The 27,950-nt window shown below is 44.5% G+C and overlaps 1 protein-coding gene and 1 long non-coding RNA gene across 3 annotated transcripts in view; one reads left to right on the top strand and one right to left on the bottom strand.

Moving 5' to 3' along the window:
• The window catches only part of RIOX1 (ribosomal oxygenase 1), a 216,805-nt gene extending 198,112 nt beyond the window's left edge, over positions 1 to 18,693 (bottom strand). Inside the window, exons 1-3 of one of the 2 annotated variants that reach the window (XM_085612190.1) lie at positions 18,595 to 18,693; positions 3,469 to 3,792; positions 2,533 to 2,678 (exon numbers count right to left, since the gene is read on the bottom strand). In XM_085612190.1, coding sequence (XP_085468316.1) covers positions 2,533 to 2,678; positions 3,469 to 3,792; positions 18,595 to 18,654 — 530 coding nt within the window. In that variant the 5' untranslated portion in view covers positions 18,655 to 18,693. Of the gene's footprint in view, positions 1 to 2,532; positions 2,679 to 3,468; positions 3,793 to 18,142; positions 18,298 to 18,594 lie in introns of those variants that run through there. The other variant, XM_085612189.1, reaches the window with a different exon arrangement.
• A 446-nt stretch (positions 18,694 to 19,139) lies between these two features.
• LOC146821262 (uncharacterized) lies at positions 19,140 to 27,691 on the top strand. The gene is made up of 2 exons (XR_014962689.1): positions 19,140 to 19,289; positions 27,330 to 27,691. It is a non-coding gene; the product is annotated as an uncharacterized LOC146821262 (long non-coding RNA).
• The last annotated feature ends 259 nt before the right edge of the window (positions 27,692 to 27,950 follow it).

Here is a 27,950-nt window from a genome sequence, read left to right as displayed (position 1 = left end):
TCCCATACTAAATTGAAGTCTTCCCTCAGAATGAGCTCAGAGTCATCTTGTGTTACATGCTCTCGCAACAACCCCCACAAGAATGAGTCTTGAGCCTGGTTCGGTGTGTAAGTGTTGCATAAGGTGAGGATGCGTTGCCCAATCTTGACCATCACTTTGAGAAATCTGCTGTCTTTGCTATGAACTACTCTAGAAACGCCCTGGTGGATAACCGCCCGACAGAGGATTGCTACTCCTGCTGACTTGGTGGTTGCAGAGGCCCAAAGAGGGTATCTAGGATGAGCCATGCGAGAGACGTCGTCCCTCAGGAGGTGGGTTTTTTGCAAAAATATTATGTCCAGATTTTGCAATAGAAGATATCGCCATATCTGGTGACGCTTGTTTGGGGAGTTGAGACCCTTCACATTAAGGTAGAGGAGTTTCAGACAGGGTACAGAAGTCATGATATCAGCGAGTCAGGAGCGAGCGCCAACCCAAGCAGAAGGGTGGGATAGGGATGCAGGGCAGCTGTTCCCCCCCAAATGACGGTCCAAAGAGCACAAAGGCCATAGTGTTCGCTGCAGAGTGCTGGATAAGAGAAGGACAACCTGCCCAAAAAGAGTCCCCAGTCTTCTCAGGGCTGTCCCCGCCAGGGATGGGAGTAGGTCAAGGGAAGAGAAAGAGAGAAGAAAGAAAGGCATAATAGCTCGAACATAACAACGGCCAACATGGCCAACAAGTCTATTCCAGTCTGGGGACAGGCCAGGCGCAAGGGCACAAGCCATCCCAGAGATGTCATTCTCCAAGGAATAGAGGTGGAGGCGGGTCATAGGAGATCAGTATCGCCCTCTAGGAGTGGAGTCCGGAGCCGCCGTTGGGACGCGGTTCAGGCACAGGACAGCCACATCCATGAGATGACGATGTTACAAACTTTTTTAAGCCTTAGTGTTTTCCCATAGGGGCAGCGAGCTTTGAAGTTGGTTGGATATTGACTTTTAAAGTGCAGAGTGCTATTACCAGTTGTTGTCTTGCGATATACTGTTGTGTTGATTTTACCATCCTTTACTTGTAGCAAGATATCCAAAAAGGATATCTCGCTTACACTCATCTGTGCTGTAAAATGTAGGTTGTAGGGGTTCTCGTTAAGAATCTTCACATACTCTTCAGCCTCATGTCTGGGCCCGCTCCACAATAGAAATAAATCGTCAATATAACGGGTCCAGACCAGTGTATGTTGTACATATTTGGCATTTTCGTCTGCCCAGGCAACCTGCTTCTTCCACCAGCCCATGACCAAATTGGCAAAGCTGGGGGAGAAGCAGCTGCCCATAGCAGTCCCCATGGTCTGCCTGTACAACCTTCCGTCATATATGAAGATGTTATCCTTCAAACAGACTCAAATCATCTGTAAAAGCATTCCTGTGTGTTCGAGAAAACATGCTGGTCTCTTTTTCAAATAGAACTTACATGCTAGCACCCCTACATCATGGCCAATCAAAGTATATAGGGCAGAAACATCAAGAGTGATCATGATAGAAGAATCAATCCATGCGAGGTCATTGATTTTAGTGAGGAAATGTCCACTGTCTTTGCAATAAGATGGTAATGTTTTAACAAAGGGGAAAAGAAACGAGTTCATGTATATGGCTGTATTCTCCAGAAAACTCTCATTGGAGGAGACGATAGGTCTCCCGGGGGGTTGTGGAGTCGTTTATGGACCTTCGGTAATAAATAAAACGAAGGAATCTTGGCATGCTCTGATATATATATTGTGTGGTTAAGTCATGCGAAGTATTTATCTGAGTTGTTCCACTGTACAACCCAAATTAAGTTTTCCTCAATGCCTGGAAATTCCCCACTTTCTAGGCATTCCTCAGGGCTAATGCCAACTTCCAGAATTTCTGATATGCATGTAAGAGTATATTTAAGGTGATGACAGCTCAGAAGTGATACTGTACCATTTTCTGACCCACTCATAATGGGTCCCTTTGTGTACTATTATATGTAAGGCTGTTCATCCCAAAACTATGACACTCTTGGTAGTTAGAATTATGGTGAAGATTAAATCGTAATCATCAAGGATGAGAGGGACATAAATAACTGTTATTCTGGTAGGTGCCAGGGTCAAGTATTCAATTCTACCTTCGTCGTACCCATTCCACTGCCTGAAATGCTTATGCAATTTTGGATTTGCATACTTTTCAACACAGTACAGAGTTTTAAGTTAATATGTTTTAAGAGTACCCCCACAGATTTGTATGGTATACTATAAACTGATAAAATGTTTTGAGACTTGATGGTGCTTTATTAAAAACAATAAGTTACTCAAAACCAGATGGGACAAAGGACGTTTGTGACGAAAACGTGAAAAAATGAGGGTATTCCCTCTACTTTTTTTAAAGTTGTATTGTTTAACACTGGAGCCTATGTAACTAAGTTAAAAACAAATAATAAGGGTAGGGTGTTCCCTTTACCTTCTTTTATGTTATACATCCTATTTCGGTAAATAGGATTCTTTGAATCTTTTCTTTAGTGGTGTGCAAGGCGCCCTACCTGAAGAAGTCCTTGGGTGAAATGGGGGAAATCATCCACTCAAAGAGTTTAGCAGCTCGCTCTCTGCTGTTGTGAATGGCTCCCAGACCTTGGAGGACCGTTTCCAGGGAAGGACCAACATGCTTCTTCACGCTCTCTATATGTTTCTGCAAGAATGTAAGATACTATGTTGTTTGAAAGTGGCAACATGCATTTCATCAAATTGCGCAGGCTCAACAATTCTACAATAAGTGCTAGATTTTTGCCTCCTGGTGTTGTTTTAGAGTTAAAGAATAAAGATTGCTTTTATGGCTGAACATATAACAACTGCAATGGCAAATGTAAAGTGATATTAGATATATCTTTAGTGACTTATAGCTAATTTGATCCTACGCTCAGTTGTTTTCTAGAAGTGTTCACCTTATTAATTAGCATGCACGTGCCCCAATGTATTCACAAACATAGGAAACATCACAATAAGTAGCGCTCCTTGATGCACTGGGACCAAACACTTCATATCAATCTATGAAACTGACCTCTTCCACACTAGACTTCTGAGACCTATTCAACCATCTTTCCTGTTGGAGAAATACATCTTTGCCAAAGAATTAAGCCAGCCATTGGCATCCCAGTTCTATTAAGACTACCCATAACTACAGTAAGGTCTAGTAAGTCAAACTCCCTCCTTCCTCCCTCTGACAGCAACTGACAATGAACTGAGGAGAAGGAAAACACAGAGGGCACACATGCAGGCAGCTGAAAGGGGAGATGTTGCACAAACCTGTGGGAGCTATATTTAAATGTGATTTTTCACATGCCAGACCCCAGATTACTTTTGTTACTGGAGAGACACAAAAATAGGTTTTACAACCCAATACAAGTCTTACGTTTGGTTGATGCAGACTAAAATTTCTGTGACAGATTTTGAACACTTTAAGACGTAGTTTGTAGCATTACCTTTAACCTGTGGCCTGCAGCTTCGGGTGTTACGTTCACCTCTTGCTTTAATTCCATGCTTTTAAATAAGGCAGGATTTAGTTGCCTCATTCTTGCTTTCTTGTTGGTTTTCGATGAGCGTGCTACACTGGTTGTGGGGACGATGAAGGATTTCCGGACTTGCTCCACTTCATCCTCGACCGAATGTTCTAGTCCAGGGCCATTAACGATAAGTGGCAAAAGATCTGGTGCTTGGCAAGTCTCTTTCTTAGACAGCAAAAGCTTTTGTTTTTTTGTTCTTCGTCTTCTGTTCTGCTGTGCCTTGCGTTTGGCAATGCCGTTGACCTTTAATAGAAAACAATGGACGGTTATCAACCAGCAAGCACACAAGAAATGTTTGTTATATTGCTTATAATTTTGCAAATACTGCCAGGAGGAAGCATGCATTGCCAGAGTCAACCAATGTCTGGTCTGTAACTAAAGGTGTCCCTTCAGTCACTGGTGAGTTTAGGTACTCCGTAAGTCATGCATTTTGTGACTCGTCCTTGCAATCATGCATCCATTCATCCACCCACTGACTCAGACTTGCATTAATTTGCCCACTTATTTGCATAAAAAGCACACGAAGCATATGCAGGATCAATTAAAAACATAAAAGCAGAAAAAACAAAAAATGAAAACATGCTGTTTAAACATGGCTTGCAATAAATTAATAAAAATAAACCTAGAAGCGGGGGGGGGGGGACATCTTTGAACGGCATTGTGCAGAGTTTATCATTCTTTTTAGGAAATGGCCATTATGTTAAAAAAAACAAAAGTGTTGTCGATCCTTGGGTTCTTAAACATTGGTATGTAGTGGACAATACCATTCCAAGATACCCCCGACCTAAACATCACCATCGTCATCGCCACCTTGCAGTTACCCTACCATCCAAGATGGCCCATATGCTTCTAAATGTGGAGCTATCTTGGAGCCCAGAAACAATGCTTTAACAATGATACACTTTGACCAATACGATTCTAAAAATGGCGGCTCCGTTCAGCAGCTGCGGCTGAACAGGATGTTGAAGACTGCAGATGAAATAGGTAGCAAAGAAGCAACCTGGTAGCACTATGGGGAGAGGCGCAGGACGCCATAAAATTAGTGCTTAATTTGTAGGAGGCCACCAGAGCTGGCACCACCCATTGCCCCTGCCAAAACAAAACTATTAACCATTACTCTCCCAAAAAAAGTGTGACAAGTCAGACTATTCCAGGCCCCCAAAGCTGTAATAATCTCTTGGGCAGCAGGTATTAGTTGTTTTTAATGTATAATTATTAATAGACATCTACTGCTGTGTTCATCTCTAAGTTAGACACCATGTGTCAGACTGTCATATGTACCGGAGTTGACAATTAAGTGCCGGTGCGGAGTAACGGAAACCACCGGTTCAAATTAAGCATGGTCTAAAAGCAAAATAAATAAAAGAAAGGAAGAGGAGAAAAACTAAAGGACTGGTCCACTAGCCTAGCTTTGAAGCACGCACATTTTGAGGTGAAAGTGCATGTGATCAGGTAAAATGCTGTCACTCGCAGGGCAGGAAAGACAATAACTAAAGTGGGCTGAAGCATTCCCCATGCTTTATGCCAGGCATCTCCAACAAAATGCTTGTGAGCTACTGGTAGCTCTCCAGTTACTACTAAGAAGCTCCTCTCATGAGCTCCCCTCTATGCAGCCCAGCTTATTAAATTAGAAGTTTTTGCTTGGTCTAATTGATACATGTATACAACATTTGAATAAGGAGCATTTTTTCAGAATTCATTACCAGATGTTTGGAGAAAAATGGCTGAATTTCCAAAATATTTTTAAAGTTGTTACTTGAATGATAAATCATGCTGCACTGGGGAGAGTTCATATTATTAACTTGATGCCACAGGCACAGCAGTTATGGCTGTTGTGCTACCCATATCGAGTCATTCTAAATTCCAAAGCTATTTTTTTGACAATAGTGCTGATGCACCAAGGTCGCTACTGGTAATCCTGCACAAAGTGTCACTAATGTTATCTTGTTGGTTCTGTTCACTATTACAACACTGATCAAATTTATAAATAGCTTGTGATGATTTTTATTGAACAAAAGTAGCACACATTAAAAGATTGGCAAACCCTGCTAGAAAAATAAAATATATATAAATGTATGACAAAATTCATAGTGTCGTCTCTTTAAAATCCATAATATGCTTCACATATCTCTCATGAGACAACATTGGCAAACAAAGTTTCTTTACAGTTGGAATAGGATACAAAGCGATTCCTTTTTTCTTTCGGGGTTTTGTTTAAACTGGGATTATTATATCTCGTCAGGATCGTTGTTTGTGGTTAATTTCAATATAGTCCTTGATCCAGAATTTTTCTTCTTGCTAGGTGCCATCCTTTATCATTTAATTTGGGATTGCTAAAATCTTGGTCGATTTGTAATCCAACTAAACTTTACATATATACTTTTTATGTAATTAATCCTTTATTTGGGCTATTTCTTTCAAATTAACATATAGAAATGTTACCCTTCTGCAGACAAGTGGGACTGAGATGCCTCCAAGCCAAGTTGTTACCGCTTGCCTGCAGGTTCTTATTTTTAGTATTGTAAAGATTGTTTTCAACAGTTTTTTCCTTTCTAATCCAAACTTTGGACACACACAGAGAATATGCACTAAGGACTCTTTCTTATATTTACACAGCCGACATTCTTCATTGTAAAACTGATATTTCCAATTAGGAGCAAGATCTTTAATTTCCCACATACCAACGCAGAATTGCATGAACTGTTGTTTTATGTTCTGTGAGAAATGAGCTGAAAGGTATTCCTGTGGCTATAGGAATGAATCACTGTCCAGGCATGGCGTCTTCGTATGAGAATGTTCTTGTCAGTTGTATGAGACAAAGTTTTGACTGTTGCTTTAATTGCCTGTTAAAAGGCTACTTTTCCTATACTCGCCATCCAGGCTTCGTGCACGCTTAGTTCCTCTATCGCCTGCATTAAGTGAGCTCCCCAGGATCCTTTTTTATTGGTCGATTTTTGTTCTCCTATTTCCTGCCAGCACATGTTATCAATAGATTATTTTATGGATGCACGCAGTCTCCAACATAACTTAAAGGTTGGTTTACTTTGAAATATTTGATTTATCATCAATCCAAACCCAAGACGAACTTGAGCCGGAGAAGCTGATTTTGATATATTAAAAACTGATTTATATACTCTTGTTTGAATTTTATTTATGATGGGTGCTTCACGACCCTTCATCGTTTCTGTGCCGTGCGTAACTGTTGGCATTAATTGAGCACGCATTACTGATAGCATGTGGGCAAAGGATTAACAGCTCAATTTCCTTTTTAATAGCTTGAAACCATAAATTAGCGATTTGGCTCACTGAACTATAACTGACGAATTTTACTGGTATTTTGGTTTATAAAAGTTAGTTTTTGATCCAATTCAAAACATAACTATAACCTCAATGTGGCTTTTGTTTTTTTCCGAGGAATTTCTTTTTTTTAATGAAAACGAAGATCATCTAACCACACCCAACTTAAACGTCTCTAGCTTTTGGTTTTTCAATAAATTGTTATATATATATATATATATATATATACAGCCGACCTTTGGCCATCTGCGGCGGAGAGTTAACCAGGAACCCCTTCCACTGGTGGCCAAACCAAGGCAGCTTGTCATTCGTGGTCAGCTTGCTACTCCTGCCTTCCATCTGTTCTCCATCCGGCTGCCCCTTCTGCCTCCCTCCAGCCCTTGGTGGTCAGCTTGCTGCCCCTGCCTATGCTGGAATGCCCTGAATAGTCATTTTGCTTCCCCTGCCCCTGCAACACCTACCACCCCGCCCTACTTTATCTGTTTCCGTACTTCTGACTCCTCCTACCTGCCTTTCTTGGTTAGTTTGCTATCCTGGCCCGCCTGGGGTAGTAGTCAGCTTACTGCCGCTGCCCCCAGCCAACATGCCTTAGTTCTCTATGTATTTGCCTTTCCCCTGACCTACTGCCCTCCATTGTCTATTTTGCTGCCACTGCTCAATGCTTTAGCTTTTACAGCGTTGATTCTGTGGCTTCAGGTGTGCCACATTCTTGTCATAAATACAAATGTTAGTGCTCTACTTGTTTATCAGTGCACTGTGAAAACTGCAGCAAACTGGGGAGCTCACTGACACGGTTGCTAGTGTTAAAAGTACATGTCACCTTATGCTAGAGAGATCTCTTCAAGTAACCTCACTTTACGTTGCTTTTTCCAGTGAACACCAGGTTCTTGCTGCTCCGATACGCCACTGTTGAGGTGGCTTCTGCCCCCAATTCCTCATTGTGAAAATTGTGATGTTGAGTAATAACCGTTCACTTTATTATGACACCTCATCCAGCCAGCGCTCAGCATTAACTGATACTGGTAATGAAATTCACACTCCATTCTCTTATCAACACTGTATGACTGAATGGACGTAGGAGGATAATCGCACACAATATTCACCTCACATGACAAGAAAGAAACTGCTGACGTATTCAGAGCTGACCACAATAGGAGTATCCAACCTACCCTACCCTCACTACAAAGGCCATATTTATTTATGAAAAGATTCCTGCACCCACCCACACTGTTCACTTATCACCATAGAAGGAGTGGACGATGCAATCTGGGACTCCCTCACGTCTGCTACTCAATCCACTTAAGCTGTGCAGACGCGAGTCGTACCATTCTAAAGGTTTTGCCCTAGGTTTTAATCGTACAGTCGTTTAGGTCAGAGGCACTGGAGCATGAGAGTAAGGATTTAGGAAAAATCATGCAGTGTCAAATAGAGTATAGCTGTGCCTCCTTGTGTTCTAGTTCCTATAGGTCTCTTCCAGCCAGAGTGCCTGTCAATTGAGATTAATTCATAGCCTTGCAATGAGAGAAGAATTAAGCTGATAGTTTAAAACTTCCATTTGCAAAACAATATAAACATTTAGGCTGAACAATCAACGTTGGTGTCACAACTTTGTTTTTTGTATGTAAAGACAAAGGAAGCCACCAATCCACTTTTCATGCAGGCTGTTCTCAAATGCCATACTTATATTTGAGGTTATCCTCACTTCCCTTGGGAACAGGTATAGCAAACCACGTAATCTTGTAAGGTGGCCAAGTAAGCCCTAACTTGCAAATATGTCGTAAGTCTATAATTTTGTTGTCATTGTGGAAAGTCCTCCAGCTTTGTACAATTGATCTTCAGGACCTACACCTTACTAAATTATAAAACTACCTCAAGTGGGACTTCTTGGACGTTTAGTAAACAACTGAAGACACACCTCTTTCATGAAGCATTTGGAGCTGACCGTCATTGAGAACTCAGCCTTATCCCATCATTACTTCTTCACACACCCGTTGAAGGTACCACCAAGTATTAGTGTTAAACGGACACGTTAAATAAAAACATTGTGTGCTTGGGCATTTTAACACATTAGGTGAAATTTCACTGCCTGCCTATGGTGGAAGTGCATGTTGAAATGCAGCACTGTGTGTGGAGGCTGCTGTGTATACTTTGCAACTCTTTACTATGTACAGGGTCGGACTGGGGAAACAAAAGCAGCTTGGAAAAAATGCTCAAATCATCCCGCTCCATTCATCTCCTCCCACCATACCGCTTGTCCCACTCATCCTCTCTCTCTCTCGCTCTCTCCTCCCTGCCTGCTGCAGTTAACCTTCGGTAGCTGGTGAAAGTGACAGAGGCACCAGGATCAGTTCTCTGCTTTTCTGATGCCAATCCTGTTTACCTGCCCAACGGGATGTTACCCAAAGCCTGGGAGGAACCCCTGGAGGGGCGAGGGTCCCAGGGGCACGCCGCATAGCCCGCATCACCAGCCACAATCTGGGGAGGACTGCAACCTCCAGAGTGCATCACTCGTCACACAGCTGCCGTGAGTGCCACGAGCGAGGGGGAGGCGGGGTCATCACCCTTATAGCGCTGCCTCTCACACCGCGGCGCGGGACGCGTGTGGGCCGACGTCCGGACGAAGTCCGGACCAAGGGCGGGCCAGTCAGAGACCGGAGGAGTCTGGGCTGGGCCACGGTATTGACATCTATATTGTGACATCAGGACGTCTTACTGTTTATATTGCGATTTTCCATCTAGCTGTTAGTTTTTATACTGTACACTTATAAGCAGCCCCCCCCCCCCCCCCCCCCAGGAACTTGGTTAAGTAAAAATCTGAGAACACACCGATCTGCACCAGGGATACAATATAGTAATGGGGAGAGGATGAGCAAGCGAAAATCCCTTACGGGGCAGGGCATGGTTGGGACCCTTGATGCCCTCCTGCAGAGGGCCGAGTCGGTCCTAAGGCATGAAATCACACTTACGGAACGTAGGCTATCACTCGAGCCGCAAGATGGTCCTCTGCGCCCACTAATTCACCATTCAGAAGCATTAACTACTACTTTAATAAGACCCCCAAAATCCAACCCACTTAAAGAGGCCCCAATGCCCACATTGCCGCTGGGGGAGGATACCCCGCCGATGCCATCAGTTCCATCTTCGACTGAGCGAGAAGTACTGAACCAGGTCATAACAACTAAACCCAATGTTCAAACGAAAGGCCAAAAAATGAAGATCAGTCAGGGCAAAGGATTAGCGCCTCCATTAAAAAAAAAAGACGAGGGCAGGGACCTAATACTCATAAAACATCGTGCCATAGGCAAAATAACCCAGGGATAGAGCTAGAAAACGTAAGTTTAGCCACTTCAGCAGCAGCCCATGAGAGCATAGGGGCCACCCTTGTAACGGTAGGGGGGAGGGGGGGGGGGGGACACCCGGCACAATTCAGCTAGATTTCTGGGAAAAACTAGAGGGCATCTTTTCAACCCTAACTAGACCTGTATTAACTAAGTTATCTGCCATAGAAGAAAGGCTACAGCAGGGGCTGTCAAACGTTCATTGGAATTTCCACATCCACCTGTACAGTTATGCTGCGAGACAGAGCTTACTGCCAATAACTCTCTGGCCCGAGCACTCGGCACAACACACATGTAGCTAATACTGCACCCGTAGTCAGGCCCATAGTTAATTCTGAACGTGAAGTAGCCTCAATGGCTCCCTGCACGCGGTCCTCCCAACAGTCCCATCAACCTCTTTTAGAGATTGGTGGTGTGAACTGCAGTGAAGTGACCCGCCCTGTGCACACCACAACTCAGGCGAACCAGGTCAATTCTATCAGGCCACAGACCATGGAGCAAACAAGGGAGCTTATTGGGAGACAGAAAGACAGCTATCTATCAGAGCCGACGTTTTTACATCTCTCACCAGAGGCTATACCTTATACTGTTGTTCTTACTAACTTACCCCCTTTACAACAGGGAGTTTCTGAGCATTGGTCTAACCTGAAAACCAAGGTACTACACGCACTCTCCATCAAGACGGGCCACACTAATGTTTATTTTCAGAGTTTAAGATGGCTCGTCGAATCCCTTGGGTAGGCTGTGCACCCAAAACACTGGCAGGTGATTGTGCAGTAATCACTTTTAGATCTCCGGAATTGCTCAGGCGTCACATGGTCAGAAAATGGGGGGATGGGCGTGGTTCCTCTAGGTTTTTTATACCAACTTTCTCTGCTGTCTAAGCAGGCCCCTGTAACTGATAACATAAGCGGTATTCCATATTACAGATATGGCATCCCAACATTTAACTCCTTTGACCCCCTCTATAATCTGGATGGGGTAGATTGACTGGCGCAACCTTCAGGTAACAACGAAGGTAAGAGGGAGCTACAAGATATTACTACCTCGGAATTCATCCAGTATAGGGGTCCTTCATGGAACGAGGAATTAACTAGGGCCCCAAGCACTTAGAAGGATGTACAAGTGGGAAGAGAATCGCTGGGGGTTTAGTGTACTTTTTTTTAGCAGTATGTGGATACTTTGGGGACACCAACAACTCCTAATCTGGATCTCCCTAATGTAGCAGGGCCGATTAGCAATATATCCTCGACAATACCAGACCCTACAACTCGTACTGTGGTGTCTTGGAATATTTCTGGGCTGCGCTCAAAGGTTCACAATCCAGTTTGGGAAGCTTTTCTTGGGAACATAGATATTTTATGCCTACAGAGACGTGGGCAACTGAACCTTTACAAATAAACGGATATAAGACATTTAACACACCGGTAGTGAAAGGCAAGGGAGGGAGGCCAAAAGGCGGGCTCTCGACATACATCTCAAATAAGCTGCCCCTAAGCAAGATCACATTTCACCCGGGGGGGGGGGGGGGGATTCATTTTCATGTGGTTGAGATAGCCCCTACTGCAACTTACTGCATACTCTTGATCAATTTGTATAATAACACCACCCAAAATGATCTTGAATAAGTAGTAAAAGGTATTCTGGCTACAGTCACAAAAATTTCTACCGGGAAAAGCGAAGACACTATGACCTGGCTGATGGGTGATTTCAACTGTGGGCTATGTAATCATTCTGATAACATATTGTGTGGTATCCTTAATGACGCAGATAGTTGTACACATTTCAATCACTCTAAGACGGGGGATATATTCAATGACCTCATCTCCAAACTAGATCTTGAGTTTGCAAATGAGATCTCAACCACCCCACTTGGTTTTTTGCCTACCTTTAATGGGAGAGGCTATGCCACCACCATTGATTTTATACGGATTTCACCCGTACACGCGCACCTGGTCCCTTCCTTTATGGTAGGTGATATCGCCATAAGTGACCACTTTCCCCTCCTCTTAAAACTCAAGACACATACGTACTTCCCGAACAAGACGGAATTACATACCCGTATACAGGGAACTGTAGAACTGAATAAAGTAAATGGATTCTCATTAAAGGGGTCTAAGGTTGATGCAGATCTGCTAATTAAAAATGTTCTAGTGAAATGCAGGTCTGAGATAGAAACCTGTCTAAGCGAGGATGCTTTGGCTGCAACGATAGTGAACTGCTCTGTAGATATTACCATGGTGGCCAGAAATGTGTTAACTGTACAATTCAGTAATAAACCAAAACCTCACGGTTGGTTTAATAAAAAATGCTCTAGGGCATATTCCAATTTAAAAAAGGCACTGCACACTAAGCCAAGATCACTACCCAATGTCCGCCAAGCTAGACTACACTACAGAAGGGTATTAAAAGAAAGAAAACAAACCCTTCGTAACGATGCTTGGGACTCTTTACATAACGCTGCCGAGCAGAAAGATAGTACTGCTTTCGGGAAGGTCCTGAGAACCTCCTTTCTAGCCCCAAGCAAAGGTCCCTCAGTGGAGATAGCTATTACAGAAGAAGCTTGGATTACCCACTTCTCCAAACTATATAATGAATGAGGGAATTCAGGGAGTCATCCGGAGGATTGTAACACAAATAGTTGTGAACATATTGATCTAGAGATCACCCTGGAGGAGGTTACTAGGGCCCTGGCACAAAGTGCGGGCAGTAAAACACCTTGGCCCGATGTGGCACCAGTTGACCTGTATAAACACAATGTCCCCCTGTGGGGGCCCATATTGACACAGGTTTTTGATGCCAGCATAAGGTCAACCCTCCCTCCAACATGGGCACAATCAATAATAATTCCAATTTTTTAAAAGGGCAATCGTGAAGATCCAGGATTCTATAGACCGATTTCTCTCCTAGATTCTATGGTTAAGGTGCTAGGGAGGGTCATACTGGAACGTTTAGCAGACTGGGCTGAGGAAAATAAGATTTTATCCGACCTGCAGTATGGGTTCCGAGACGGTCTTGGTACCATTGAGCAGTCCTTAAATCTCCCAATATTGATAGGCAAGTACACAAGAGCGAAAAAAGGCAGCCTCTATTTGGCCTTTGTTGACCTCACCGCGGCCTTTGATTCAGTCAAGCACAATAGGCTGTGGGAGGTCCTTGAAGGGGTGGGGGTTGATCTACAAATTATCACGCTCCTACGCTGCTTGTATAGTGAAGCGTCAGCAAGCGTCCGTTTTGGCCAGAAGGGAGAATGCACTGAAGCCTTCCCAATCAGGAGAGCGGTCAGACAAGGTTGTGTGCTGGCCCCCTTCCTTTTTAACCTCTATATAAACGGACTTGAAGATGCATTGCTTCTCATGGGCAAAGACTTTCCCCAAGCTGGTGGCCGATGTATTCCCCCACTTCTTTATGCGGATGATGCCGTATTGATGGCCCGCACCCAAAACGGCCTCCAGAGAGCCCTGGATATTTTTAGCACATTTAGGAGCAATCTTGGTCTTGAAACCAATATAACCAAGGCGTATGTTATGAGGTGTAAGCAAGGGACGCAGAAGGCCCGTGAAATTTTCTTAGACGGGAGAAAGTTAGCATCCACAAAAAAAAATTCTTACCTAGGTGTACTTTTTAATCACCATGATTCCTGGGCCCCCGCCATATCCGCCAAAATAACAGCCTTTTCTAGATCTACTGCTGCACTATCAAACTTTTCTAACAAGTTAGGTTGGAAACCGCCTACAGAATTGCTGCATATATACAAAGCAAAGTGCGTCACCATGGTAACCTATGGAGCTGGGGTGTGAAGCTTTGTGGACACTAATCCCCTACAAACGATCGAAAATGCGTTCACAAGGTACATCCTCTCTGCTCCTCCTAGTACATCCACCTTTATTTGCCACGAGGAGTTAGCTCGCCACCATATAGCAGACCTGGTAAAACTAGAGCCTATTCTTCTGTGGCATAGAGTCTGGTGTAAGGACCAGACAGAGTTGAACAGAGAGATTTTAAAAGATACCCTAAGACTAGAAGGGGCCCTTACAATCCCTTGGATTAAATGTGTACGTGACTTTATAAATGAACTGGGTCACCCTGAATATTTTTTAACCCCATCTTTTATGATGGAGATCCCAAGAAAGTCATTATAGAAAGAGGGCATCCAGTTTTTAGAAGATAAAAGATTGCACGGAGAATCTGTAGCAAAAATAACTGTGAGATGCCATCAACTGTTACGTACTACCATAGGGATGGAGCCCTATTTATCTTTTGTGCCAGGAACTTTTGACAGATTTCTTCTTACTGGGTTAAGACTGGGTATCATCCACAGGCTGATGACATTCACGAAAATGAATGATTGGTCTCGTACTCTAATACTGTGCCCTTGCGATAACATCTCTGCCCAATCTACCATGCATCTAGTCCTGTTTTGCAAATTTTATCAAGAGCAAAGGAAAGCTTGGATTATTCCTTTTTTAAGAAAACGTGGGCTCAGGCAGTGTTGTCATGCAATGCTTTTACTCCAATTACTAGAGAATGAGCATATAGCATGGAGGGTAGCTCAGTTCTTAAAAGCTGCACTTTAAATAAGGAAAAGTATCTTATTGGAATAGTAATGTATGTATTATGTTTCCCCTCTTTTTAAATTGTAAAATCATTTGTACTATTTATTATATGTAAATAATATGCTGTGTTTTTAATTTTTGTGCTTTTATGACTGTTTTATATAGCAGCCGAATAAAGCTTTCCTTGACTTGACTTTCAAACCGACCTCCAAGGACGCCAGCCAATCAGGAAAATGCAGGTGAAATAAAAGGCCTGTCCATCTCTCACTGTGTACAATGGAGCAACTCTATATATGCTTTGTTTCGTTTGCCAATGAGCAACTCTTGATAATTATGGCAGCGCTGCATACTGGAAAAAATCAAACAGTAGGACTTCTTGAGGGATTGTAGAGTAGCGAGTACTAAGCATTAGGGACAGAACTGCATGTTAGGGTACTACTGTACACTAAAAAACAAGGAAGAGCTGGGGCACCACTGCAAGAAAGAAAGCAGCACCACACTCTTGAGGAAACACTCACCGTGGGAGAGCAGAGCATGCCCTTATAATGTCATTACAAGCAAGCAGAGGTTGAAGTGGATGTAATCTCTTCAAATGTGGTTTCCAATGTTTGTTAAGTTTACCAAAACAGTTCCCATACTTTTTGTTAAAAACAACTGATCCTGACTAGTTAACGCTACCTTGAGTTGCCTCAGGCTGAAAGGGAAGTGAGGAGTGGTCTCCTGCACTGGGAAGCAAGAGAAGGGACAGACAACCAAAGAACCACCAAGCCTCTCCAGGGTGCCCTACTGGAAGAGAAGTAAATGTTTGCAATTGGTTAATCAGTGTATCTAAAAGCTGCTTGGAAGTCAGTACAGATTTTAACGTATAGAACCATTTGAAGCCATATAATAACAAAGTTATTCTTTTTAAGAGGTGCTCTACGGCTCTTTAAGTGATCTGGAAAGCATTCTTTAAATGGAAATCTACAGAAAATGCGTGCCCTAGGTACACCCTTATGCACATTACTAAAAATATAACGTTTGAAAGCACTCACTCAATATTTTTGGACATTCTGCAGCAGCCTCTCTTATGCTGTGCGTACCTACCTTTTACAGTGCATAATTACTTTTTTTAAACTATGGTAGCCTATCTTACACTGTGTGCAATGTGCTTTTTATAATAATGACATACATATTGACAGTACTTTTTGTCACAACTGAGTCCTCATAGCTCTATACATGTCCCTATTCCCGAATGATCCAACAAGGATTCATATCAAGGACCCTTTGGTTGAACACATAAGCAACTGAAGGGGTTGCATTAACGACTGAACTTTCCTACCAAAACAATGCATTTCCACAGATTAGTTTAACTTGCATGTATTTTTCACTTAAGGTGTGCACTAGAGTTTGTATGATTATCTGCAACCGAAAGGCCAACAAAAGAGATATTTTGTTATTTTTAGCTAAGTCCCCCCGCATTAACGCGTCAGCCACAGTACTCCTAGAGTTCCAAATCTTGCTTTTATGCATTTCAACTGCTCAACTAAGCTTTTATTCTCAATTACTGCTACAACTATAGGAAAACTGGGGATGGTGGGATGTTAGGCACTGAGAAAAAACATTTGCTTTTTACCTACGAATCAGGTGACATTAACCTTTCTCAGAGAAAATGCTGGCCATTTGTTGTTTTCAGATTCTGGAAGAGCCATAATCAATTAAGGAACTCTTTATGTAAAAAAACAAACTCTGTATTAAATTTTTTAGACATCAATTCTGCAGCTAATTACCTTGATTAAATCAGGAAGCAAATAGCTATTAAAAATATTCAAGGGATTTCTTATATTTGCTTTCTAGGCATCTGTCAAAATAGCTATTAAATACATTCAAGGGATTTCTTATATTTGCTTTCTAGGCATCTGTCAAAAGGAGATTATCCTAAATTGATTGCGGGCCTGGACATAATAAGACTCATGCCAGTCCTCGCCAGATGGCAACCCTAGCCCATGCAATACAAAGTGTGCATATCGCTCAAGTTTTCTAGATCCACACGCGGTGCTTTAATGGAACTGCACTCACTGGGAATGAGTGCCCGCACATGAAGAACAGGGTGACTCTCAAACTAACCAAGAAGGTGAAGAAGCAACAGGACACATTTAAATGATGTCCTTTTCTCTCGCCACAGAAGTCGAATGTCAAGCGATGCATCTGAAAAATTACTGCTTATTCTTTTTAGCATGGAGTTTTTGAAAGTCTGTAGGATGTCATGTCATTTCTTGTGGCAACACACCACACAACGTAAAACCCATCGATCAACTGTACAAATATTTCAACATTAGAAGTAGGAAAGGAGAAATTAAACAGTTCTTTTGTAATACTGAAAGTTCATGGAAGAATAATAGGATCAGAACAAGGCATGATGCTTTACTGGGTGAAACACAAAAGATACATATTTTCTTGAACCAGGTGCCTTGCTTCCATTGGTGCAGCAGGTGCAGTGGCACAGAGGCATGAAGGGACCCCTGAACCTAGATTATTGCAGTATTTCACAGATCAAACAGGAGCCCGTTTCCTTCCTTGCACTCAGAACCATGAAACACTAGCTACGCCACTGGTTGGAATCCGATTCCACAAATTATCATTGGTGCGCTGTATAGTTTAATCTGTAAAACTGCATGTCAGTTCAAATGTAGCTGTCATGTCAAAGGAACATGTGCTGACTCTAAATCAGATACCACACCCATACCACTTACATGATGGATCTCATCTGCTTCATTTTTTTTTTGTGATGCTTCGACTTTTCGCAAGCCCTATAACTTCAGAGATGTAACATTAACTGCAGCACACCCACCCTAAAAGTTATTCCCGCACCAGCTTCTCAAATCACAGACTGCAGAACCGTATCAGTCATCAAGCCAAGAAAATATTGATTCCCAGTAAATTTTTCCCAGTAGCCCGAACCTGGCCCCACCCCTAAACCCGCCTCCTCGCCACACCCCCTCTGTCATAGATCAATTTGGTGAGTACCTGCACTTTTTTCCAATTTAAAGCTCCACACGTAGGTAGTTCGTCTAGTCCAGTTTTTTGCCTTCTACACTAGGACTTGTACTTGAGATTAACACAGGATATCGTAAGGACTATAATTCCCATTTCCCAGAACAGGACTAATACTTGAGATTAACACAGAAAGCAAAAGGACTATAATTCCCAGAATGCAAATGAAGAACAAATGCAGGAATTAATGAGTTACTCGCACTGGACCCAGGAAAGTTCTAGCATGAATGAATCCTTGAAATGAGGATCACTTAACAACTTTCAGCTGCAATGTATACTTTCACGCAATTTGTGAAGGCCCACTAGAACAGCTGGAGATGTCGCTGGCGACTTCCAGCATGTGATACTTAAAGATGCGCAGACGCTGACCTTGTCTAGGGCTAGTCGCACACCCGGCTGCTCCCCGGAATGCCTCTGGCGCGCAGCGAAAGCCGACACACGTGTACCCTCCATTGCTGTGAGGAAGCTGCGAACGATACCTAAGCAGCTGCAGGGCTCATTGCAGCCGAGCACACAAGCTGTAGTTGCTGCGAAAAGAACCAGAAACAAGCTCAGCCTAAACAATGACATAGACGGCCCAATAAAGCGAAAAGTAGCCTTGCAAACATCACGTCGCAATACAGTCGCAACTACCTAAAGCGATTGCGTAACACTTCATTGAAAAAGGCCAATGTGGACCTAGAGTATGATAATTTTATCTGGTTCTTCCTTGGATATTCTGCCCCCTAAAAATACCGAGAAGGTCTTGCAAAAACACGTTCAAATTAGAGGAATGATCCTTAGCAAGTACGCATATTTATCCAACGAACACGCCAGTCTACCTCTGCGTCAAAATGTATATAGGTTCGCGAGTAGGTAGTCCCACAGGATTCAGTGCTCATGCGTTCGCGGTATATGCTGCCAGGAAATTCTATGTCAGGACAGGAGGCTCCGATTATGCTTTCTCATTTCTTTACTAGAAATGCTCAGCAGCCAATAAAAACACAGTATATATACAATAAAAAACTACAATACCCATAAACACCAGGGTATGACGTGTATAACCCTAGAGTCTGCCATATAAAAGGACATATAGCAAGAACAACGTCCTCTTTGCTGCTCCGCAGCCAGTTAAGTCCTTTTTAGGTCGAGGACTACCGGTCTGCCGAAGGCAGAACCGGAAGTCGAGATTTAATGTTTCCTAGAGTGGCTCCTTAGCCCGCCTCTCTTTTTGCCTCTCCTCCATTGGCTGGCTTCCTAAACGGAGGCCCGCCATTGGAGGAGAGAGCCGTCCCTCCAAATAGGCTCCGTCTTTTTCAGATTCGGGGGCGTGTTCCTTGCTGTTCTTTCCACTTTTTAGCCACGCCCCTTTAGAACAGCAGGAACACGCCCTCGAATCTGAAAAAGTTTCGAAGCTTCCATCCGCCATTTTTTAGGACTCACCAGAAGCTCCGAGGGCGTTGCAGGCGTTTGTCTCCTACAGGGGTAGACTTTCGGACGAAGTGGAACACCAGATCAGGGAAGGCTGAAATGTCAGGTAATTCCTAGCTCTTTATTGTGGGGGTGAGCGGATTGCCGGCCCTGACGCAAAGCTTGTCCCCTGATGCCAAAACATGGCCTGTGACCCGGGGCAGTGAAGGGTGGTACAACGCGTGTGTAAGCAGGGCAAAGTGAAATGATGCAGCCGCCATAAACTTGGATTATTAAACTGAATCCCATCCGTAGTTTTTACACCTAGTTTTACCACAATATAAACTGTTCTTACTCCTGGGCCAGTGTGACGTTTACATCTCATTGGCTGATGCCCGCGCTGAATTGGACCACACCATTGTCCTTCCTCCAATTAGCTTGCAGGGGAGTAAGGGGATCGTGGTCATTGGTGCACACGCGCAGTTTTCAGAAAGTACACAGGACAAGAAAACCCGAGAAAGAGAAGCGAATGGAAACCCCCGCCCGAGCACTGCTGCCTCCCCCTCGGTTCTCGTCAGGCGCGCGCCACATGCCTCGAGTTAGTGCTGGAAAAAACAACTCTTTTCAAGGCGCACGCCACATGCCTCGGGTCACTCCGGAAAAAACACAGCTCTTTTCACACGGCCACAAAACACTGAACACTAGCAAAGCACGGGGCGCCTATCTGTGTACAAGCAGCGCGCGGCCCTCCTCGTGCTGGGCGGTGAGTCACTGGGAGGACGGGAGGCTCCGGGGCAAGACGGGAACCCGGGGCGACCTCAGCAAGGGGGCGGGACCCCACACTGACCACAGCCTCACTCACCTTCATACAGCTTCACTTTTTCCTCCAACACCATCAACCCCTTTGCAAGAAGCTGGTTCTGAAAACAAACCGAAGGAAAACCAGGTTACTAGCGCTGAAAGAATATTGGCGCTATAGTGAACGTTTCTTAGCGCTCCAGAGACTTGTTAGCATGTACTTTGAAACTATTTAAGGTCAGGGTTCAGGGGCTCCCCGGAATACTCCACCACCTGTACATACTTTGAAGCACTGACCACACACGGTCTCAAGCTTTGCCCTTACATTTTTTATTCATTAATTCATTCAGGGTGTTTTATATGGCGAGAACAAGACTCGAGGGTATCAGAGCGCTGCACATATGATTGAAAGAGCACAAAGCTAGCCAAATAACTGAAAACAGGAAGGAAATCAACACCTTAACTAAAGCATTGATCAAAAGCCGTATTGAGTGTTTATTGGTGGGGGCTGTTAGAGCCGCAGGTCTGGGTGGAAAGAACCCCCTTTACACTGGATGTTCATGTACAGCTGTGCACTCACACCGCATGCAGTGCAGGGACACGGCCCGAAGGTGCCTTCGCACAAACAAGGAACCGGTCAGATCGAGGGATGGAGGCACACCACAGCCCCACGGAAGGCCACTACAGAACTGGCTCTCTGCTCCAGGAGCGCCCTCAGCTCTGCGCCCCCCCTGCAGACTCCCTTTTACAGCTGGGAGCGCCCTGGACTTCAGAGCCCGCGCCGTCAGCACAGCGTCTCACTGAGGGCACGGTCGGGGCATTAACCCCTCTCTCCCAGGCGAGCCTGCGCCTCCCTTGTGTGAGGCCACCCTCCCATCCACTCCTGAAGCCTTGGTTGGAACTAGGCAAGGACCCTGCATCACGCCACTGCAGGTGTGTGCGTTTCTGGGGATGGGAAGCAGCACAGTAACACCATGCACAATGTGAACAAGCCATTATGCAAATATAAATCACACCCGACAACATGAATTTCAGCCTGCCACCCCATCAATGGTTATTATTCACAGCCGGGTGTATTTACTGCCTTCATAATAAATATGAGTTAGTGAATATAGCACCAATACTCACCCCGCCCCAAAAAACAGCAGAAACAGTCCTTGGCACCCAAGCAGTCCCCAATATCCTAGCAATTTACTATTCGGAAGCCCACCGTCAGTGTAATCGAATTTAAAAAGTTTGTGGGCACACGTCATATTATATTTCAGATTTCATAATGTTTTCGAAAATTCTAATTCGCCATCACAGAGTTTTACATACTTCTGAGATAAAAAGGCTTAGAAATCACATTTGAAATTGAGTTAAAATGTGTTGAGGTGTGTGCTGCAGGCAGTAAAACTTTTTTTTAAATCCAGGTGAAAAAGTCTAGTGTTTGGGGGTCTGTTGCCCTTTCGCCAGAATTTTGTAAATTTTTTGCAGTTTTATGTAGCGCTACGTCGACCGGAGCTATTGGAGGGCATTACCGTTCACCAGTTCCATTACACATGGTTTATTCGTTTTTGTAGCCACGAGGAGATTAAGTAATTTGTCTCGAATCACAAGTGGTTGAGCAGACGCCGAGATTCGAAACCGGTTCCTCAGATTCAAATTCGACGGCGCTGGCCATAACGCCACATCCCTTAACGTCTTCCTAATGTTTACATCTCTTGGTCTTTAGGGTGTTGTAATGTTTCCTATATCTCACTACCTCACAACATCCCTCTCCCTCACTATATCACTGTTTCACTACCTCACTCTCTCTCACTACATAACTCTCTCTACCTCACTACTCCACTCTATCTCACTACCTCCCTATCTCACAACTTCTCTCTCTCAAAACATCACTACCTCACTCTCTAGCTCACAACTTCACTCTCTCACTCACTACCTCAATCACTCTCTATCTCACTACCTCACTCTTTCTATCTCACTAACTCACTTTCACTCTCTCTTTCACTACCTCTCTCTCTCTCTCACTACATCACAACATCACTCTATGCTTATATATCACTACCTCACAACATCCTTCTCCCTCACTACCTCACTCTCTATCTCACTACCTCACTCTCTATCTCACTACCTCACTCTCTATCTCACTACCTCACTCTCTATCTCACTACCTCACTCTCTATTTCAATACCTCACTCTCTCTCTCTATCTCACTACCTCACTCTCTCTCTGCTAATGCAATAGGTATCACATATGCAAAAAAAAGCTAATGCCAATAGAAATGACAATGCCATTTATTTAGGGATACAAAAATGATAAAAAAAATAATGAGCAATACCAATAGCTCTACCTATAATATTGCCGAGACCATTGCATTGTAAATGCTTGTTTCCTATTGCTTATTCATTTATGTAAAGTGTATTTGATAGCTTGTTTACATATTGGTCGCTACTGTTATACTGTTGTAAGCGCTAATGCGCGTTTGTTTACTGTTGCCATAGTTTCAATTGCTCGCGTTGGTTTCTCCGTATCGCTCGCTGCGCTTGTTACCGTGCAGGGAGCGTGTGGTTTCACCTTCCTGTTGGGCGCTTCGCGCCCGTGTTTAAAACAAGTATTTCTCGTGTGGAGAGGGAGACAGGGGCTTGGAGGCTCGCGCTAACGCTGCGAGTGCTCCAAACATTAAATTACCAGGCGGCCGTTACCGCGCATGCGCGGCGGCCATTTTAATTGTTTTCAGGTGATATTTCTCCTGTCAGACTGCACGCATTTTGCGCACAGAGCCCACAGCCTCGGTATTTGCCCCTAATAACGCCCAGTTTCAGATTCAAACCTTCTGGGTAGTAAAATTCGCATAGGCTTTGCCTAGAGTGCTAGTTTTTTTCTGCCAGCAAGCCCTCCCTCCACATTTAAAAAAATTATTATTGAGTGTTTAGATATATTATCTACACTTTGGCTTGCTGTGGGGTTTTTCCACTCCCCCTGCATTGTGCCTTTGGCCACTATTGATTCTTATTTCTCCTGTGGGCATTGAATATTGTTGCTTTGTTTCAACATGGAAGAATATTTTGAGGAGGAATATTATTATGAGGAGGATCCTTCAGACTCTTTGGAGCAGGATTTAATTGAAGCACTAGATCAAGGGGTGCAACATTCTGTGAATAAAGCGCTTGTGCGCGCTATTAATCCTCTGAAACGGCATTTATCTGTTTACGCACAGCAACAGGGTTGGTTACCTCCTGCCCGTGCGTCAAAGTCCCCTGTTAATCCTCACAGGTCAGATTTTCAGAGATTGGCAAAGACATTGTCATCGGACACAGCTTCCACTAGGGGGTCAGCTGGGACCTCGTTTTCTTCTCTCCATGACCCTGATGCAGATGATGCTCTTTCTTCTTCTTCAGAATTTGATCCACCTCCTCGAAAAAAGGCTCGCAAGGAGCATTTTGTGGACGCTCCTTCCAATCCTCCCATTCTAACTTTTGAACCGTCAGAAATTTTCCACCCCCATTCTTCCTCTTGGTTGCCTTCCCCAGCAGTGGCGGATTATGTACAATCACACATTCGCCAGCCTTTTGATAAAGACGTCCGGGCACGCCTCAGATCCGAGTGCCCTCGTCCAGATTTGGCAGACCATCTGGCTGAGACCCCGGAGGTTGACCCAACCATGGTCACTTATCTTAAAAAGTACGCTAGGGATCCTAAAAAAGGATTGGACAGATCTTGGCGTTCTTGCCAGGATAAATTATTAGATTTATTGGGGCCTCTCACTAAAATTTTAGATTTGGGCGTTCTGGCTAAAGAGTCTTCTGCACTCGTTAACCCTGACGAACTCATTGAATGGGCTCAGAGAGCCATCTGTCAATTGGGCAATGCCAATTGTGCGCTCTCATGTGAAAGACGTCGCTCCATCCTTCTCCGCCTGGATCCCAGGCTTGCGGAGCTTTCCACTTCAGAAGCCGGTCCCTTGGCCCAGGGGCTCTTATTTGGTCAGCCGTTCCTTAAAGAACTTTAGAATTTTGTGGCCACTTTCAGCGGCCTTGACAAAGCCCAAGCCTCGCTACGGCGGGCGTTTCGGCCGGTTTTTGCAAAGGCCGGACGTCTTAGGGGACGTTCGTTCGGCCGAGGATCACAACAGAACTCTCAACGGGGTTCTCAGTCCCACAGCGGAGGTGGACAGGATTCCGGTTTTACCACCCGTTCTAACTTCTATCCCTCCCGCAAAGGGAGGGGACAGTTCCGGAGAGGTCGCTTCGGAGGACAACAAGGGGGTCACCACGACTCCAACAATTCAGGTGAGGCTGATTCCTTTTACCGAAGTGGTTTTGGGGGGAAGACTCCAATTTTTTCTCCACAATTGGCAGTTAATCTCCAACGATGCATGGGTTCTCGAAACTGTTCAGGGTTACAAGATAGAATTTTACCAACCCACACATCAATCCCTCCTTCCCACCCCACTGGTATTTTCTCTACAGGATCAGGAGATCATTTCTTCAGAGATCGACTCCCTTCTTGCGAAGGGAGCTATTCTTCATACTACCCGCCATCCAAGAGGGTTTGTGAGCTCGGTGTTTCTAGTTTAAAAACGAGGGGGCGGTTCCCGTCTGGTCCTCAATCTAAAAGAGTTCAACGGCGGAGTAGTTTACCGCCATTTCAAGATGGAGGGCATCCATCTTTTGCGAGATCTTCTCCGAGCGGGAGATTGGATGGTTCGTCTAGATCTCAAAGACGCCTATTTGTCAATCCCAATATTCAGGCCACATCGGCGTTTTCTCCAGTTCCTGTGGCAGGGGAATTGGTTCGAATACCAAGTCCTCCCCTTCGGCCTCTCGTCAGCGCCCTGGTGCTTCACCAAGCTTCTGAAGCCAGTGGTGGAACACTTGCGCGCTCGGGGTCTCCGCATGATCATTTATTTGGACGACATTCTGATCATGGCAGATTGTCCGCACAAATTGATCTTACATCTCGAGTGGACGATCGATCTTTTACAATCTCTGGGATTTCTTGTGAATCCGCAGAAATCGGTCCTCATTCCTTCTCAGGTGATGGACTTTCTAGGCTTCCAGATCAATTCTCTGACCTGTCAGCTTCTTTTGCCCACTCAGAAGATTCGATACATCAAACGGGAATTGGTTTCGATTATTTCCAATCGGATTGTATCATTGAGATCCATAGCTCGTGTAGTCGGTCTTTTGGCGTCTTCAATTCAGGCGATTTTCCCGGGTCCCCTCCATTACAGGGCATTACAACGGTTGAAGATCCGTCATCTACAGCAGGGTCTTCGTTATTCCGATCAGATTCCTCTTTCAGAGGAAGCGAGATGCGAGATGCAGTGGTGGCTGGACCACATGGAAGCCTGGAATGGGCGAGGCCTGTTCGGTTCCTCCCCGGAAATGGTAATAGAGTCCGATGCCAGCCTGTGGGGCTGGGGAGCCCGGTGCGGTCCCATTTCAACAGGGGGTCGTTGGTCCCCTCAGGAGTTGTCTCTCCACATCAATTGTCTGGAACTCCTGGCGGGATCCTTTGCGATTCGTTTGCTTCACGCCCCTTCGGTCCAATTGTTGCATTCTTCTCCGCATGGACAATGTATCCGCGGTTCGTTATGTCAACAAGTTGGGCGGCACGAGGTCCAAGCTCTTGGCGGAGATCGCCAAAGATTTTTGGCATTTTTGTCTACAAAAGCAGATCACAGTTATTGCCGAGTATCTTCCAGGCCGCAACAATCAGATTGCGGATTGGCATTCGCGTCACCTTCGGGATTTCAGCGATTGGAGGCTTCATCCTCGCATCTTTCGCTCTCTCCGTCGGTTTTTGGGGCAGAGTCACATCGACCTGTTTGCCTCTCGCCTCAACACGCAGCTTCCCCGGTTCTTCTGCTGGAGACCGGATCCGGAAGCCCTGGCCACGGACGCATTTCTCCAAATCTGGCCTGCCCTTCTATGCTACGCCTTTCCTCCGTTCATGATGATTCCGAGAGTCCTGGCTCGCACAAGGCGTTATCATTCAGAGCTAATTCTGATAGCTCCTCTGTGGAGGGCTCAGCCTTGGTTCCCAGTTCTCCTGGAAATGTCTTGTGCGGTGCCGATCCTTCTTCCCCAGAAATGGAATCTTTTGCTGGACCCTCTCGGGAATCCGCATCCCCTGATCCAGTCAGGCGCTCTCCGTCTTCTGGCTTGGCGACTTTCGGGGACCGTTGGTCGGTCCCAGGCCTTTCTCGCGACGCTTGCAAATTCATCAGTGACTCTTGGGCACCCAACACTCACAAACGCTACTCAGGTTCTTGGAAACGATGGTGTGATTGGTGTGTTCAACGGGAGGCTGATCCCGTTTCTGCGGATGTCTCTATAATTATTAATTTTTTAGCGTCTCTTGCTTCTTCAGGCTTAGCTTATCGAACGGTTAACTATTTCAGCAGGCCATTGTCCTCTTGATGGGAAACCTGTAGGTGAACATCCTTTGATTATTAAATTGCTCAAGGGTATACGTCTGATGCGTCCTCCTTGTCCTAAATACTCGTCTCTATGGGATGTATCCATTGTTTTGAGGTTTTTGGATTCCTGGCCTTCCAACTCCTTGCTTTCCCGCAAACAATTGTCGGCCAAGCTCACAATGTTGTTATGTCTAGTTTCTTGCAGACGGGTGTCTGACGTTCGAGCACTAGACTTAGCTGGTCGTTCTTTTACCCCTGAGGGTGTCACTTTTCGACTCTCCCGTCGTACTAAAACAAATACTTCTCTGATCTCCTATCCTTCTTTTCCTCTCCGTCCCAACCTTTGTGTGGTCCAATGCGTCAAGGATTACGAGGTATGTACTGCTTCTTTACGTACAGATTTGCAGGGTCAACTGTTGATTGCTTTGCAGAAGCCCTTTCGCCCTGTGACCCCGGCTACTTTAGCTCGGTGGGTTCGCTGGCTTATGTCTGAGGCCGGCATTGATGTGTCCATTTTTGGTGCTCATTCGGCACGGGGAGCTATGGCTTCTAAAGCTTTTTCAATGGGTGTTACTTTGTCTGACATTATGAAGGCGGCAGATTGGTCCTCTGATTCCATGTTTAAATCTTTCTATTATAAACCTATTGATCAGGTAGCCTCAGTTGTGGTGGATAAGCTTTGAACAAGCATAATCGGAGCCTCCTGTCCTGACATAGAATTAAAAATTTGCGAACATACGTGACAAGAATTTTCAATTCTATTAAGGACAAGGAGGCGAGGATTATCCCACCCATTATGTTTTTTCTGATATATATATTTATTTTGCATTTATACTGATGTTCTTGCATATGCATTGTATATTTCTTCTGATAAGTTATTGTTCTCTGATACTTTTCCCCCCCCCTTTATATATATTTTATTATATGGGATGTGTTTTACGGCAGTCTGTCTCTTTTCAGGTTCTGACCCAAAGTGATGAGGTTACAGCTTCTTCTGGCTTCTTCTGCATCCGCTCGCCTTCTGCTCCCAGTGTCCGGCGGCCTTCCAGTGCTGCGTGTTTTCGTTATGGACTTCTGCTGTGGCTGATGGCGGATTCCTCCTTTTGGTCATCGTTTTTCTTGAACTGTTTCCTGTTATTTTGAACTGTTCTCCTCACCAAAGAAAGAGGACGTTGTTCTTGCTATATGTCCTTTTATATGGCAGACTCTATGGTTATACACGTCATACCCTGGTGTTTATGGGTATTGTAGTTTTTTATTGTATATATACTGTGTTTTTATTGGCTGCTGAGCATTTCTAGTAAAGAAATGAGAAAGCATAATCCTCGCCTCCTTGTCCTTAATAGAATTGAAAATTCTTGTCACGTATGTTCGCAAATTTTTAAGTCTTCGTTAGAGGAAAGAACTGCCATAGCTGCCAAGGTTGCAAATCGCTATGTGTGACATTTTCATAATTTCAGTGCCATTATGAGTGACATTTCAACGACTATGAGTGACACTTTGTCACAGGCAAAATTAAACAATGAAGACCAGGGAAATAAATAAATATTAGGCATTACACCAATTTGAGCAACAAGAAAC

This window comes from Triturus cristatus, chromosome 6 (genome assembly GCF_964204655.1).
Source record: "Triturus cristatus chromosome 6, aTriCri1.1, whole genome shotgun sequence".
NCBI lineage: Eukaryota > Metazoa > Chordata > Amphibia > Caudata > Salamandridae > Triturus > Triturus cristatus.
Note: the sequence above shows the minus strand (reverse complement) of the source record. Positions and strands in the feature narration are given on the sequence as shown.